This window comes from Bos grunniens, chromosome 17 (assembly GCF_055505025.1).
Source record: "Bos grunniens cultivar Pamir isolate PY7600 chromosome 17, Bosgru_T2T1.0, whole genome shotgun sequence".
In the NCBI taxonomy this organism is placed as follows: Eukaryota; Metazoa; Chordata; class Mammalia; order Artiodactyla; family Bovidae; genus Bos; species Bos grunniens.
In genome coordinates, this window is record NC_141181.1 from 14,890,991 (window position 1) to 14,906,269 (window position 15,279).

At 42.8% G+C, this 15,279-nt stretch overlaps 1 protein-coding gene across 4 annotated transcripts in view; it reads left to right on the forward strand.

Moving 5' to 3' along the window:
* The window catches only part of LOC147355052 (uncharacterized), a 73,669-nt gene that overhangs the window by 31,480 nt on the left and 26,910 nt on the right, over positions 1-15,279 (forward strand). For 2 of the 4 annotated variants that reach the window (XR_015144178.1, XM_086346593.1), the window contains one exon: positions 15,052-15,193. The exons of the other annotated variants lie outside the window; for them this stretch is intronic. Coding sequence is in view for 1 of the 2 variants with exons in the window: in XM_086346593.1 (XP_086202719.1) it covers positions 15,052-15,162 (111 nt within the window). In the remaining variant the exon portion in view is untranslated. The remainder of the gene's footprint in view (positions 1-15,051; positions 15,194-15,279) is intronic. 4 annotated transcript variants of the gene reach the window in all.

The window sequence follows — 15,279 nt, forward strand, 5'->3', positions numbered from 1 at the left end:
CAGATGGTCCAATGATTAAGATTCTGCGGGGGAAACAGGTTGGATCCCTGGTCAGGGAACTAAGATCCCATATGCCCAGTGGTGTGCCCAAAAGAGAAAAATGAAAGGTATAGAAGAGTGGCAATGTCAGGAAGACTGGGGCTAGGGGGAAAGGCAGAAGGAAATATCTGGAATGCAGGGTATTGTGCAGTCAAGTAGTTTCTCCCTTTTTTCTGTCCAGCCACATGCAAGCACCTCAAGGGAGACAAAAATGGAACAGCCATTTAAAAGGAACGTCTGGTAGACCAGTCACTTTCTCAGGCCTGCTGGCCTGCATTTCAGGATAAGACAAAGAGGCTGTGGTCAGGTAGAAAGTGCTGTGGCTTTTGTCACCACCCTGACACTGAGAAGGCCTAGGAGGGCCTAAAGTGGAAAGAAGACTCAGGGCCAGTTAGGGAGAAACCAAGCCTGATGACCGTAAGTATATTTCAGCCAACCAGTAATAACAAGGAAGGAAAACTGAGAAAAGATCTTGGTTGCCCACGTTCTTTAACTGTTATACTGATGTTGCTTTCAATATAAATTTGGCATTTGGAAATAACAGTTAATCATTACCCTAGATTTTTTTTTCCCTAAATGAAGAGCTCTATTTTGTTATGGTGATGGTTTTTAGAAGCATGATTGGGTGGAAGAATGTGCTAAGATCTTCATACCAGTAAGCCACACCTGTGAATGTCCTCATCTTGAAAACCACGAGGGCACAATCTAACTGTAAGTCCTATTACAGATGGTCTGGCTTAGGGCGAAGCAAAGGACGTTCCCTCTGATTTCTAATTCTAATTTCCTCTTAAACTGTGCTAGGCTGCTTGAATGAAGCAGTCAACACCCCAACTGTTCTTTTGGTGTTTTTTTTTTAATTTGCTATACTGGATTTTCACAGCTGCATGCAGGCTTTCTCTAGTTGTGGCAAGCAGAGGCGACTCTCTAGTTGTGCTGTGCAGGCCTCTCATTGTGGCGGCTTCTCTTACTGTGGAGCTCGGGATCTCGGGTGTGTGGGCTTCAGTAGTCATGGCTCCCAGCCTCTAGAGCATAGGTTCCATAGCTGTGCACGGACTTAGTTGCTCCGCGGCATGTGGGATCTTCCCAGAGGAGCTGAACCCGTGTCTCCTGCATTGGCAGGTGGATTCTTTACCACTAAGCCACCAGGGAAGCCCCACCCAAACTGTTCTAATCATATTTATATTTTGGGCACGGCAATCAGAAGATGTGTTGATTAATCTCCCCCTCCTATTTCTTCCAGTTCTCCTGGGTCCCATGTACACATATAATCAGGACTCTCCCTGCAGTGAGGGAGCAGGAGATGAAATGGTTAAGTGAGGCTCTGAATCAACATGCAGCAGAGCTGGGCCCTGTCTGGTTGCTTTTTGTAGGAAAGCTGAGGAGCAGACAAAGATTGCCAAGTGCAGAGCCTGGTATGTCTGGGTCAGCCTTCAGCTCGCTGGGCTGCCACTGCATGTCTTCTCTATGTGTTCTCTCTGTGTGTACAGTTACTTTTACTAGAATTCTCAGGAAATTACAAATCATTTAAGAAGGTGAAAGTGCTAGTTACTCAACTGTGTCTGACTCTTTGTGACCCCATGGACTGTAGCCTGCCATGCTCCGCTATGCATGGGATTCTCCAGGCAAGAATACTGGAGTGGGTTGCCATTCACTTCTCCAGGGGATGTTCCTGACCCAGGAATCAAACCCGGTCTTCTGCATTGCAGGCAGATACTTTACCATCTGAGCCACCAGGGAATCATTTATAGAGATTGTATCTCTTATATAGACTCAGATTTTTTAAAATATATATTTATTTTTATTTATTTTATATATTTATTTGACTACAACAAATCTTAATTGCCACACACAGGATCTTTTAGTTGTGGCATGCGAACTCTTAGTTCCTTGACCAGGGACCAAACCCCGGTTCCCCGGCATTGGGAGCACAGAGTCTTAGCCACTGGATCACCAGGGAAGTCCCTAGACTCAGTTTTACTACTGTGCTTCTAAACTCTGGGCCAGCCTTCCTTAGGTCTGCCTTCTGCTAGTTTGTTGTAGTTTCCCAAAGGCTGGCTGCTAATGAGCAGATTGTCTAGTTTTAAAAATAGAGATCCCTCATGCTGTCTCGGAGAAGGCAGTGGCACCCCACTCCAGTACTCTTGCCTGGAGAATCCCATGGATAGAGGAGCCTGGTAGGCTACAGTCCATGGAGTCGCTAAGAGTCGGACAGGACTGAGCGGCTTCACTTTCACTTTTCACTTTCATGCATTGGAGAAGGAAATGGCAACCCACTCCAGTGTTCTTGCCTGGAGAATCCCAGGGCCAGAGGAGCCTGTTGGGCTGCCGTCTATGGGGTCACACAGAGTTGGACACGACTGAAGCGACTTAGCAGCAGCAGCAGCATTCTGTCTAGGCCACTCAGTCTTCACATTCTGTCCCAAGACTGAACCACTTGTCCCTCTCCTGAGAGTATGATGCTAACTCTTGAGTTATGTTCAGGTTCAAAATTCACATGCTGTTTTCTGTCGGAGAAGGCGATGGCACCCCACTCCAGTACTCTTGCCTGGAAAATCCCATGGGTGGAGGAGCCTGGTGGACTGCAGTCCATGTGGTCACTAAGAGTCGGACAAGACTGAGCGACTTCACTTTCACTTTTCACTTTCATGCATTGGAGAAGGAAATGGCAACCCACTCCAATGTTCTTGCCTGGAGAATCCCAGGGACGGGGGAGCCTGGTGGGCTGCCGTCTATGGGGTCGCACAGAGTCGGACACGACTGAAGTGACTTAGCGTAGCGTAGCGTTTCTGTACCCTTTTTCCTGTCTGTTTTTGTTTTAAGGTCTTTCCTGCATACTTGAGCAGCTTTTTGTACTTGCAGTGCAGCTTGGTTAAGGGACGGTGACATTCTTTAACTTTATTCTATCCTACTCTGGCTAACAGCCGTGGTAGAAAGTTAATTGCGGCTTCCTCTTGCTAACCAGCACTTTTTTCCTGCAGCTGAGGCTACTAATCAGCATATTGACAATACTCCCTAAATTTACATTAAGGTATGCCTGATCCTACACTTGATCATAGCCAAAAATTTGAAAAACTCAGCAGTAGCCACAGGACTGAAAAAGGTCAGTTTTCATTCCAATCCCAAAGAAAGGCAATCCCAAAGAATGTTCAAACTACCACACAATTGCACTCATCTCACATGCTAGCAATGTAATGCTCAAAATTCTCCAAGCCAGGCTTCAACAGTACGTGAACTGTGAACTTCCAAATGTTCAAGCTGGATTTAGAAAAGGCAGAGGAACCAGAGATCAAATTGCCCACATCCATTGGGTCATGGAAGAAGCAAGAGAATTCAAGAAAAACATATACTTCTGCTTTATTGACTATGCCAAAGCCTTTGACTGTGTGGATCACAACAAACTGTGGAAAATTCTGAAAGAGATGGGAATACCAGACCACCTGACCTGCCTCCTGAGAAATCTGTATGCAGGTCAGGAGGCAACAGTTAAAACTGGACATGGAACAACAGACTGGTTCCAAATGGGGAAAGGAGTATGTCAAGGCTGTATATTGTCACCTTGCTTATTTAACTTATATGCAGAGTAAGTACATCATGAGAAACGCTGGGCTGGAGGAAGCACAAGCTGGAATCAAGATTTGTGGGAGAAATATCAATAACCTCAGATATGTAGATGCAACACCACATAAGGGTGTTGTTCTGCCATAAGCAGAAAGCGAAGAAGAGCTAAAGAGCCTCTTGATGAAAGTGAAAGAGGAGAGCTTTGGCTTAAAGCTCAACATTCAGGAAACTAAGATCATGGCATCTGGTCCTATCACTTCATGGCAAATAGATGGGGAAACAATGGAAACAGCGACAGACTTTATTTTCTTGGGCTCCAAAATCACTGCAGATGGTGATTGCAGCCATGAAATTAAAAGATGCTTGCTCCTTGGAAGAAAAGTTATGACCAACCTAGACAGCATATTAAAAAGCAGAGACATTACTTTGCCAACAAAGGTTTGTCTAGTCAAAGCTATGGTTTTTCCAGTAGCCATGCATAGATGTGAGTGTTGGACTATAAAGACAGCTGAACACCAAAGAATTGATGCTTTTGAACTGTGGTGTTGGAGCAGACTCTTGAGAGCCCCCTGGACTGCCAAGAAATCCAATCAGTCCGTCCTAAAGGAAATAGGACTGATGCTGAAGCTGAAACTCCAGTACTTTGGCCAGCTGATGGGAAGAACTGACTCATTTGAAAAGACCCTGATGCTGTGAAAGATTGAAGGCAGGAGGAGAAGGGGATGACAGAGGATGAGATGGTAGGATGGCATCACTGACTCAGTGGACATGAGTTTGAGTATACTCCGGGAATTGGTGATGGACGGGGAGGCCTGGCGTGCTGCAGTCCATGGGGTTGCAAAGAGTCTGACACGACTGAGTGACTGATCCTGATCCAGGCTTCCCTGGTGGCACTAGTGGTAAAGAGCTTGGCTGCCAGTGCAGGAGACTTTAGAGACACAGGGTTGATCCCTGGGTTGGAAAGATCTCCTGGAGGAGGGCAGGGCAACTCACTCCAGTATTCTTGCCAGGAGAATCTCATGGACAGAGGAGCCTAGTGGGCTATGGTCCATGGGGTCGAAAAAAGCTGGACTCGACTGAGGCGACTTAGCACAGCACAACATGCCTGATCCAGTTCTCCACATCCTTGCCAGATCTGATGTTGTCACTATTTTGTTTTGTATCTCAGTTGTTCGGGCAGCCACGATAGCTCATTGTGGTCTTATGCTCTCCTAAAAGCTAATGGTGTGGAGCATCTTTTCATGTGTTTATTTGCATCTGTTTCTCCTCCTCTGTGAAATGTCTGTTCATGTTTTTCACCCATTTCCTTGATGCATGTTTTTTTTTTCTATTGAGTTTTGAGAATTCCTTATGTACCCTAGATATTAGTCCTTTGTTGAATATGTACATTGCAAATATTTTATCCGATTCTGTAGCTTGTCTGTTCATCTTCATATAGGTTTTCACAGAACAGGTTTTTAAATTTCATGAGGTCCAGTTTACCAACTTTTTCCTATAATGGATTGTGCTTTATATAATGGTGTCAAGTCTAAGAACCCTTGGCTTAGCCCTACATCCTCTGTGAAGACTTGCATTTTTCACCAAGTTTGGTACATTTTCATTCATTGTTTCTTCAAATGCTCTTTCAGCTCTACAGTGTTTCTCTGGTCCCTGTGCAACTACGACAGTAAGAATGTTGAATTTTTTTTATTATTGTTCCCACGAATAGTTGCTTGAAGTTCACTATTTCTGACCTCTGTCATCTTTACTATTGAGTACATCCAATGGGTTTTTAAATTTCTGTTATTGTATTTTTCAGTTCTACAATTTATATTTAGTCCTTTTTAAATAACTTCTTTCATTGCTTAGATTCCTATTTTTTTCATTTATTTCAAGAGAATTTGTTATTGATTAAGCATTTTTATGATTGTTTTAAAATCGTTGTCAGATAACTCCTACCTTTGATTTCTCTTGGTGTGAGCATCAGCTGATTGCCCTTTCTTATTTACGTTGTAATTTTCCTGGTTCTCGGTATGACGGTGATTCTCAGTTGTATCCTGGACATTTTGCCGATTATGTTGGTAATCCTCTGGATCCCTTTTAAATCTTTTGTTTTAGCAGGCATTTACCCTGTGTGGGGCTTCCCTCAGAGCTCAGTTGGTAAAGAATCTGCCTGCAATGCAGGAGACCCAGGTTCAATTCGTGGGTTGGGAAGATCCCCTGGAGAAGGAAATGGCAACCCAATCCAGTATTCTTGCCTGGAAAATCCCATGGACAGAGGAGCCTGGTGGGCTACAGTCCATGGAGCCAGAAGAGTTTGACATGACTTGCAACTAAACCACCACCACCACCCTGTTTGGGTTTAGCATGCAGCTTTTGGCCTGTTTTTGTGGTCTGTGGGTCCAGTGACAGTTTAATTCCTATAGCCTTTATGGCGTTATTTTAGTGGGCCTGGTCTATCAGTGCCCTGGCATTCCCCATGCTTTCTGCTGGCTAAGTGTGTGGGGCAAGCTGCCTGGGAAGCCTCTTTAGTCCCATGGGCCCCAATCTCTCCTTTGCCCAGAGATACTAAGGCCACCAGGGGCACTGACAGGGGCATCCCACCACACCCCTCTTCACCAAGACTCACTCAACACCCAGGCCTGGAGACCACCCTCCACCAAATAAACCACCCTTCATTTTACTTTGAGGCATTCGTGATGCAGGCAAGCCATCGAAATGAAGCCTCCCTGGAAACCTCAAGTCCAACCACAGGATGCGTGGCATTTTGCTGTTGTTGCTCATTGAATCCTATTGCTTACTCATCTAGACTTTAAGCAATGGATGAAGAGAACGAATAATTTTGCTATCCATTTTCTCTTCTGTAGCTATCACAGTGCCTGATACACAGTGGATATTCTTATTTAATAATTAACTATTCCACTGTACTGTACTCTTCTAATAGTAGAACATGTTCCTTCTCTTACTAAGCTTACCTTCTAGTGGGAGAGGGCTTCCCTGGTGGCTCAGAATGTAAAGAATTCTCCTGCAGTGCAGGAGACCCAGGTTCAATCCCTGGGTTGGGAAGATCCCCCAGAGAAGGAAATGGCAACCCACTCCAGTATTCTTGCCTGGAAAATCCCATGGAAAGAGGAGCCTGGCAGGCTGCAGTCCGTGAGGTTGCAGAGTCGGACAGGACTGAGTGACTAACACTCTTACTCACTCTCTAGTGGGAAAATAGACCATAAACAAACTACTAGGTATAAAATAAGCTACAAGAATGTATTGTACAACACAGGGAATATACATTTTATAAGAACTATAAATGGGATATAACTTAAAAAAATTGTGTATCTCTATATTGTACACCTATCACATACAGTATTATAAATCAATTATACTTCAATTAAAAGAAAAGTAAATATGTAAAAAAAATAATTAACTACTGCAGATACTGGTAGGGGTGAGAATGAGTCCTGAATGTGGAAGAACTGCTTGTCTTCCCAAGAACTTACACCTTTGATGAGGAGGATTCATGGGGAACTGACTAATGGTGGTGTAAGTCATTCAGATAAATGCTATTAATAGAAAAGGATTAAAATGATCAGCTCTGGTGGTCCCCATCAAAGAGAAGTTAATTACTAATTTATGGGATCAAGGAAGACTTTACACAGGAAGTGGTTTTTAGCTCATCTGGAAATAATGCAATCTAGTGGATGGTAGATTCCTTCTCTGGAGGGCACCCGCCTTTTTCCTGACTTATATTCTTTTTCCTTAAAGGAGAAATTCTTACAAAATCTTCCTGTTACTAAGGGTCTGCTTTCTGCAGAAAGTCCTGAATACCATCCAGTGATTTAAAAGCAAGAACCTCTCTGGAATGATAGTAGATCCGGCTCTGGGTGCTAAGTCTGGAGGGAAAATACGAACCAAGTTTTCAACCCAAATACTATTCCAGGGCCTTTGGGAGTCTCTTTGTTTTGGTTTAAGCAATGTGTTTTGGGCTCCTAAGTAATCTCTCAGATGGTAGCAGCATTTCTAATTAGATCTTAGTCTTGCTGATTGTAATTCATTTAAGGGTGTGAACATTCTTTTTTCTTAATTGGATTCACAGTGTTACTGAATTCTCCAGTGATGAAGAGAAACCGTATAAACTTCAGTAATTTGATTTTCCAACTGAAGGGCTATTAACTCTCTCAAGAAGAGAGAATATATAACAAATCCAATTGAATGGTTATTTTCTTATAAAAGGGTGACACATTTTCATAAAATATTTTGCTAAAATGTTAGTGAGTGTTTTGCGGCCACCTCACTGATTTTTCCTCAGGAACTTGGTTGAAAAGGTGGGGAAGACATATCATATTGCTTTTCTTTAAATGATTTCTTTAGCACAGAAAGGTTAGGTGGCTTGCTGTTTCTCACACAGCAGACCAGGAGCCAGAATCATTAACTGCATCCTACATGATATACTTTTTTTGTGGCTAGAAAAAAAGATTTAAAAGCCTTTGCCCTTAGTAGTAGTTAGGGTACTCACTAACACTCAGAAAGTGAGGGTGTGGGAGTGGGGATGAAGGAGCTAGAAATGAACATCTTGAGAAAGGCACAAGATGGAGAAGTTGAACGTTGTCTGAGGAAAGCACCATTTCTGGATGCAATTGGTAAGGCCACACCATTGGGCCTTGCCACCAAAATGATGGGCTATCAAACATCAGAAGAGGCTGTGACCCTGGGGTCAAGGGTGACCAATAAAGAGCTGTGGCAGAGCTAACTACATGAAGGTTTTTGTTGTTTTTCAGTCACTAAGTTGTGTCCGACTCTTTGTAACCCCATGGACTGCAGCATGCCAGGCTTCGCTGTCCTTCACTATCTCCCAGAGTTTGCTCAAACTCATGTCCCTTGAGTCAGTGATGCCATCCAACCGTTTCATCCTCTGTCATCCCCTTCTCCTCCTGCCCTCAATCTTTCCCAGCATCAGGGTCTTTCCCAGTGAGTCAGCTCTTCGCATCAGGTGGCCAAAGTATTGGAGCTTCAGCTTCAGCATCAGTCCTACCAATGAATATTCAGGTTTGATTTCCTTTAGGATTGACTGGTTTGATCTCCTTGCTGTCCAAGGGACTCTTAAGAGTCTTCTCCAGCACCACAGTTCGAAAGCATCAATTTTTTGTCACTCAGCCTTCTTTATGGTCCAACTTGGTTTAGTTAAACATCTCCAGGCCTTTTCTTCCTTTTCCTGAAGTAATTTCTATCTGATTATCTTCAGCAGAACTTGTTGGGGTTGAAACATTTAATGTCTTTACCTTAGCATCAGCTCTCATCTTCTCCGTGTTGTGCTACTTACCCTGACTTCTCCTGAAATAGAGCACAGTCTCTTTTGGGGCAAGGACCAAAGCTTACAGATTGTATCCCCATAGGGTTCTGCACAATTCCTTCTACAAGTTAAGAAGTCAGTAGGTACATTTTGATAGTATTTCATTTAACAGACATAAAGGATGTCCATTGTGTTTATCTCCAGGCTGAGGCCATTCCCATTTAAAAAATTTTTATTTATTTATTTGGCTGTGTTGGGTCTCAGTTTATGGCATGTGGGCTCTTAGTTGCAGCATGTGAGATCTAGTTCCCTGACCAGGGATTGAACCCTGGCCCTGTGCATTGGAAGTGAGGCATCTTAATCACTGGGCCACCAGGGAAGTCTCCAGTTCCCACTTTTTGAGGACTGATGTTACCAGCATAGACACCAGAGCTGTGCCTTCAGTTTGAGATTCTACCTGATAGGCCAAGTAGAGCCGATGAGTCTTTCTCTTAGACCTCTGGCATTTGAGACAAGGAGGAAAAAGACATTAGAGTTTCCTGCCAATGGGAACCTATTGTTAGAAGAGAGTGAGGTTCACAAACTCCCTGGTTCCTGTGTGAGGCAGCCACTCTGCTTGTCCATCAAGAGGCATAGTTTCCATTCGTATCCACTTCACGCACCACAGTTCCCCGCCAGCATCAGCTGACGATTCCTTGAGTGCATGAAACATGAGATTCCAGTCTAGAGATGATCATAAACCTACAACCCAGTTCTATTCAGTTACAGTCATAAACTCAGTTCTAACGAGACAGTAGGAAGTCAGCTGAGGGTCTTCTGTAAAGTATTTATTGCTCTTTGAGAAAATGAGAACAAATAATGTTTCTCTCTGCCTTTGCCACCATCCGCTGCCATCCTTACCCCCTGCTTCCTGCCTTTAACTGGAGAGCCTGGTCTTAAGGCAGCTATTTTGTGATTATGAGGCAATCAAACACAGGAGTGATGGGCACATAGAGTCTGGTAAAATGAAAGGATGAGAAGAATCCGCCTCCTTGATGACATTGTTAAGTGGCTGAACCAGCCCTGGACTATCTGGAATGTTACTTTGTTAGAGAATTAAATGTCCTTTTTTCTGAAGCCACCCTTAGTCAGATTTTTGGTTGTTTGCAATAAAATGTATCTTAAGGATAGACTCTATGACCCAGATCGTCCTAGAATTTCATTTGATTCACTAATACACTTCCTGTAGATGCTTTTTCACCTTTGGGTAACCAGAGTAAATTTCTATTTTGTGAAGCCAAAGAAGCATTAACTTCTTATGTCGGCTTATTAAACTATTACATAGGCTTTTTGCAAAATACTTAAGGGTTTTTTTTCTTATATCATAGGAGGAAGTCAGGAAAAATGATCATCCAAATGCAGAGAGCATTTATTTCTTCTGCTTCCTTGAGTGTGTTCCTCTGCATTTTGACATAACTCTGGATGAAAGCAATAATCAACTCAAAAACTACTGTTGCTGTTATGCTCTTGACTTTGAGAGAGAATTGCAAAAGAGAGATGAGAGAATTCAAGCTTAGCTTAATGAAAGATAGATGCTCTTGCTAGTAACCTAGAATGTGGTTTGAACGTAACCATTTTATGTTACCTGAGGTGAGAGTAAAGTTTAGATAAAAATATGTAGCAGAGAGCATTTCAAATTGGCATATCTCTTTTTCAAACAGATAAAATAATATTTGGTAAAAGCTCCAAAGACATTCATGTCCTTTGACCAAGCAATTCCATGCTAGAGAATTTTTCCTAAGGAAATATTTTGACAGATGTAGGACAGATGTTTCTATCTGTAATAGGGAAAAAAAACACTGAAAAAGAAAAACATTAACTATTCAACAATAAGAAGATAATGTAGTTAATTACAGTATATCAACTAGAGGGACTGCAGTTCAACCATTAGATATATAATAATTATGTAAACAAGGTAAGACTATAGAAAATGTGACTTTTTAAAAAACACAGTACATCAGTTCAGTCACTTAGTCGTGTCTGACTCTTTGCAACCCCATGAATCACAGCACACCAGGCCTCCCTGTCCATCACCAACTCCCGGAGTTCACTCAGACTCATGTCCATCAAATCGGTGATGCCATCCAGCCATCTCATCCTCTGTCGTCCCTTTCTCCTCTTGCCCCCAATCCCTTCCAGCATCAGAGTCTTTTCCAATGAGTCAACTATTCACATGAGGTGGCCAAAGTACTGGAGTTTCAGCTTTAGCATCATTCCTTCCAAAGAAATCCCAGGGCTGATCTCCTTCAGCATGGACTGGTTGGATCTCCTTACAGTCCAGGGGACTCTCAAGAGTCTTCTCCAACACCACAGTTCAAAAGCATAGTGATATGTAAACTACAATGGTGAATATAGATAAAATCTGGAAGGTACATGAAAAAATTCAAAAATAGTTTTTGGAATTAAGTGGAACTGAGGATGATTTCTTTCATTTTTTCAGTGTTACTCTAATTTGTGTTTTATTCTTAATGCCAAGCCTGTGTCATGCCAAGATAATCACCTGTGCATGGAAAAAAAAATTTTCCCTCTCTCCAAACCTCATGGGGACTTAAGAATATTCTTATTCTGTGTTCTCAAGCTGAATAACTGAGCAATGGAAAACTCTTGAGTAGTCTGTAGCTGAGAACTGACAGGCCCACCATCATAAACGACTTGAATGTACAAAACAAGTTCTCCAAGGCCTTAGAAGGATTGATGACATATGGTCTAAGGGGTATCAGAGTGGCCTACATTCTTCCTGATCCTTAATTTCTCCCTATGGTCTACTGGGTGGCTATTCGTCTCTTTCCTTGGAAAGTTTTCTGAGCCTCAGAAGTTCTCTAGGCCTTCTGAAGTCGATGCATTTGGCTGAGGTCGTGTTCAAGGACATACCACATATATTGCCTGGGAAAGATCTCACTAAAATTGTTCCTCCTACTAGAATGTAACAGTCCTCTTCTTGCAAAGAATGGAGTTAGTATAATAGCAACATCCAGAAAATACTTTCGTTTGGTCCTTCTGTTAGGAGATGCTGGCATAGAGAAGGCAATGGCACCCCACTCCAATACTCTTGCCTGGAAAATCCCATAGATGGAGGAGTCTGGTGAGCTGCAGTCCATGGGGTCACGAAGAGACGGACACGACTGAGCAACTTCACCTTCACTTTTCACTTTCATGCATTGGAGAAGGAAATGGCAACCCACTCCAGTGTTCTTGCCTGGAGAATCCCAGGGACGGGGGAGCCTGGTGGGCTGCCATCTATGGGGTCACACAGAGTCGGACACGACTGAAGCGACTTAGCAGCAGCAGCAGCATATGATGAGTATGGGCAGGACTGGGCTAAGATGACCTGGGAATGAGCTGAAGCAAACACATTAAATTCTACTTCTATTTTTAAAAATATTAGGTGTATTTATTTATTTGATTTTGCCGGATCTCCGTTGCTATGCAGGCTTTTCTCTAGTTGCAGGGAGCGGGGCTGCTCTCTGGCTGTGGTGCATGAGCTCCTCGATGCAGTGGCTCCTCTTGTTGCAGAGCACAGGTTCTAGGGCACACAGACTTCAGTAGTTGTGGCTCAAGGGCTCAGTGGTTGCAGTTCCTGGGCTCTAGAGCACAGGCTCAATAGTTGTGGTACACAGACTTAGTTCTTCTGTGGCATGTGGGATCCTCCCCATCAGAGATCCAACCTGTGTCTCCTGCCTTGGAAGGTGGATTCATTACCACTAGGAACCACCAGGGAATCCCCTTCTTCCATATTTATTTGTGAATCCAAATAAGAAAATACTACATAATAACAGTCCCTTTCAGTGGTAAGAATGGACCCCTGTTGGAAGGAAACATGCCTTTAGCAGAGATGAATACAGCCCTGGAGAGAAACCTTGGTCTTATGAGTAAGAAGTCTGGTGTCCCAGCCGCAAGAAAGTAAGTTGCCTTTTAGGGCTGTAAGACAGAGCAGCGTCCATATAGACACATGTGCCTGAGGTGTAGTGGTTCTTGGCACTTGGAAATGTCGGGGAGAATTTGTAAGGTTAGAATAACTGGGAGATATTACTCAAGTTAGTGAGCAAGGGCTCGGACTACTAATCTCCTACAGTGTTGTAGACTGTCCTGAACAGTGAAGAATCATCTTTCATAAAATTCCAATAATACTCCTATAGGAAAACCCTGGAAGATCAAAGCTGGGAATAATCATGAAGATAGTCATCAAAAATTCAAAGAGTAGGGGAGACTACAGAAGAAAAGCCTATGTCTCTTGAGTGCTGAGTTTTGTTTTGTTTTTTTTTTTGATGGTAATGAGTCAACAATTCAGGAATGTATCTAGTATATTATGAATGCTTTACCGGAGATCCTTATACATCATTGTCTCAGGGAAAACCAGCTGTTTTGGAATTCTCCAGTTAGATGTATTATAAAGATGGTGACATTGAGAGATTGTTTTGAGAGAGGAGCTTACAAAAATCAGGTTTTGAAAATATATACCTGCTGGAAATTTTACCAACCTTTATAATTGTTCTCAGCTTTCTAATTTCACCTTGACTTCTGGGATGGAAACTCTGATGACAGAGAATATTCAAAAATGAGATAAAGAAAGAATACTTTCTACTTAGATTTTCCACATTGAGCCTAATTCTTTGTGAAAACTATCCAAATTTTTTTGGCCTGATATATATTTTTTCCAATTTGGGGATAGTTCCGTTTGTGCTAATATGTTTAGTCATGCATCATGATAGACTTTTAATTAAATCTACTGCATGATGAGCTGACTGAGCATTAGGAAGTTTCTGTAACACGTCTTCATCTATTAGCTTCATGCAAATGTCTTTCTTCAGTCACAGAACTGTAGTTATGTTTACTCAACCTGTAGTTTTAGGGTTTAACTAAGCCTTTTAACTTTAATCTCCTTTTCCCTATGACTGCTTATTCATTATTATAGAGGATTAATATAAGGGAAGGCTCAGTCGAGTAGTGATCCTTCCTTAATTGCATTCTGTAGACGGGGAAAAAAAATAAATTGAAGCACAGCTCAGTTCAGTCGCTCAGTCTGTCCAACTCTTTGCGACACCGTGGACTGCAGCACACCAGGCTTCCCTGTCCATCACCAACTCCTGAAGTTTGCTCAAACTCATGTCCATCGAGTTGGTGATGCCATTAAACCATTTCATCCTCTGTTGTCCCCTTCTTCTGCCTTCAATCTTTCCCAGCAACAGGGTCTTTTCCAATGAGTCCATTCTTCACATCAGGTGGTCAAAGCATTGGAGTTTCAGCTTCAGCATCAGTCCTTCCAATGAATATTTAGGACTGATTTCCTTTAGGATTGACTGATTTAATCTCCTTGCTGTCCAAGGGACTCTTAAGAGTCTTTTCCAACACCACAGTTCAAAAGTATCAATTCTTTGGTGCGCAGCTTTCTTTATGGTCCAACTCTCACATCCATTCCACACGTGACTACTGGAAAAATCATAGCTTTGACTAGACAGACCTTTGTCAGCAAAGTAATATCTCGGCTTTTTAACATGCTGTCTAGGTTTGTCATAACTTTTCTTCCAAGGAGCAAGCGTTTTTTAATTCCCCGGTTGAAGCACATCACCCATGAAACTAAGGACAAGTGGATACACTGCAAAGGGAAATATTATAAACTTATTTTCAGTCTTTTCTACAGGCTTCTAGTATATTTGAAAGTACAACCCTAAATCTGGTTTTTCCCACATCAGAGATTTTAGTTTCCCTTAAAAAAAAAAAAAGAATATGCTCCCTGCTTCTCTCTCTCTCTCTCTCCCTCTCGTAAAAAGGACTCTAGTGCTTTGGCTAGTTCTTAATGTATTTTGTTCTCTGAGTGCTTTTTCTTGACTCATCTTGAGTAACAGAACCCAGTGAAGAAGTAACTTTAACATCTTTGTACACTTTCTCACCCCTTCTCTTCTCTCCTTGCACAACATCTGCCATGTTGCTCTTGGCAAAGTTACCAGGACAGTTACTGCTAAGTTACCGGAGAGATGAGGTGGGGATCTTAGGTTGGCCCTGGGTCATCTTCCTAGGTGGCTTTTAGGAGCCTGAACTTCCACTGCACTGAGAGGAGGAAAACTCTCTAGGGACTGGAGGGAAAAAAGATAAAAGAGTGTTTTTCTTAGTTTCCAGATCAAAATGGGAACCTGATCTTTGGTCTTGTTTTTCAGCACTCCCTAACCCAAGGAATCCTTCTTGTATCCAGAGGCATTCCCCCCAGAGCAGAAGGCTGCTCACAGCCTGGGTGGCCAGCGGAGCTTCCTCCGGGAGAGAGGCTCTAAGAGCAAGGGAGTGGTCAGGGCAGGAGGGCAGGTGAGCATTCTGTGTTCATTCTTCTTCCTGACGCCACCCAGGGTCCTCATCTGGGAGCTTCAGTTGGGAGGGCTGATGGAAACAAT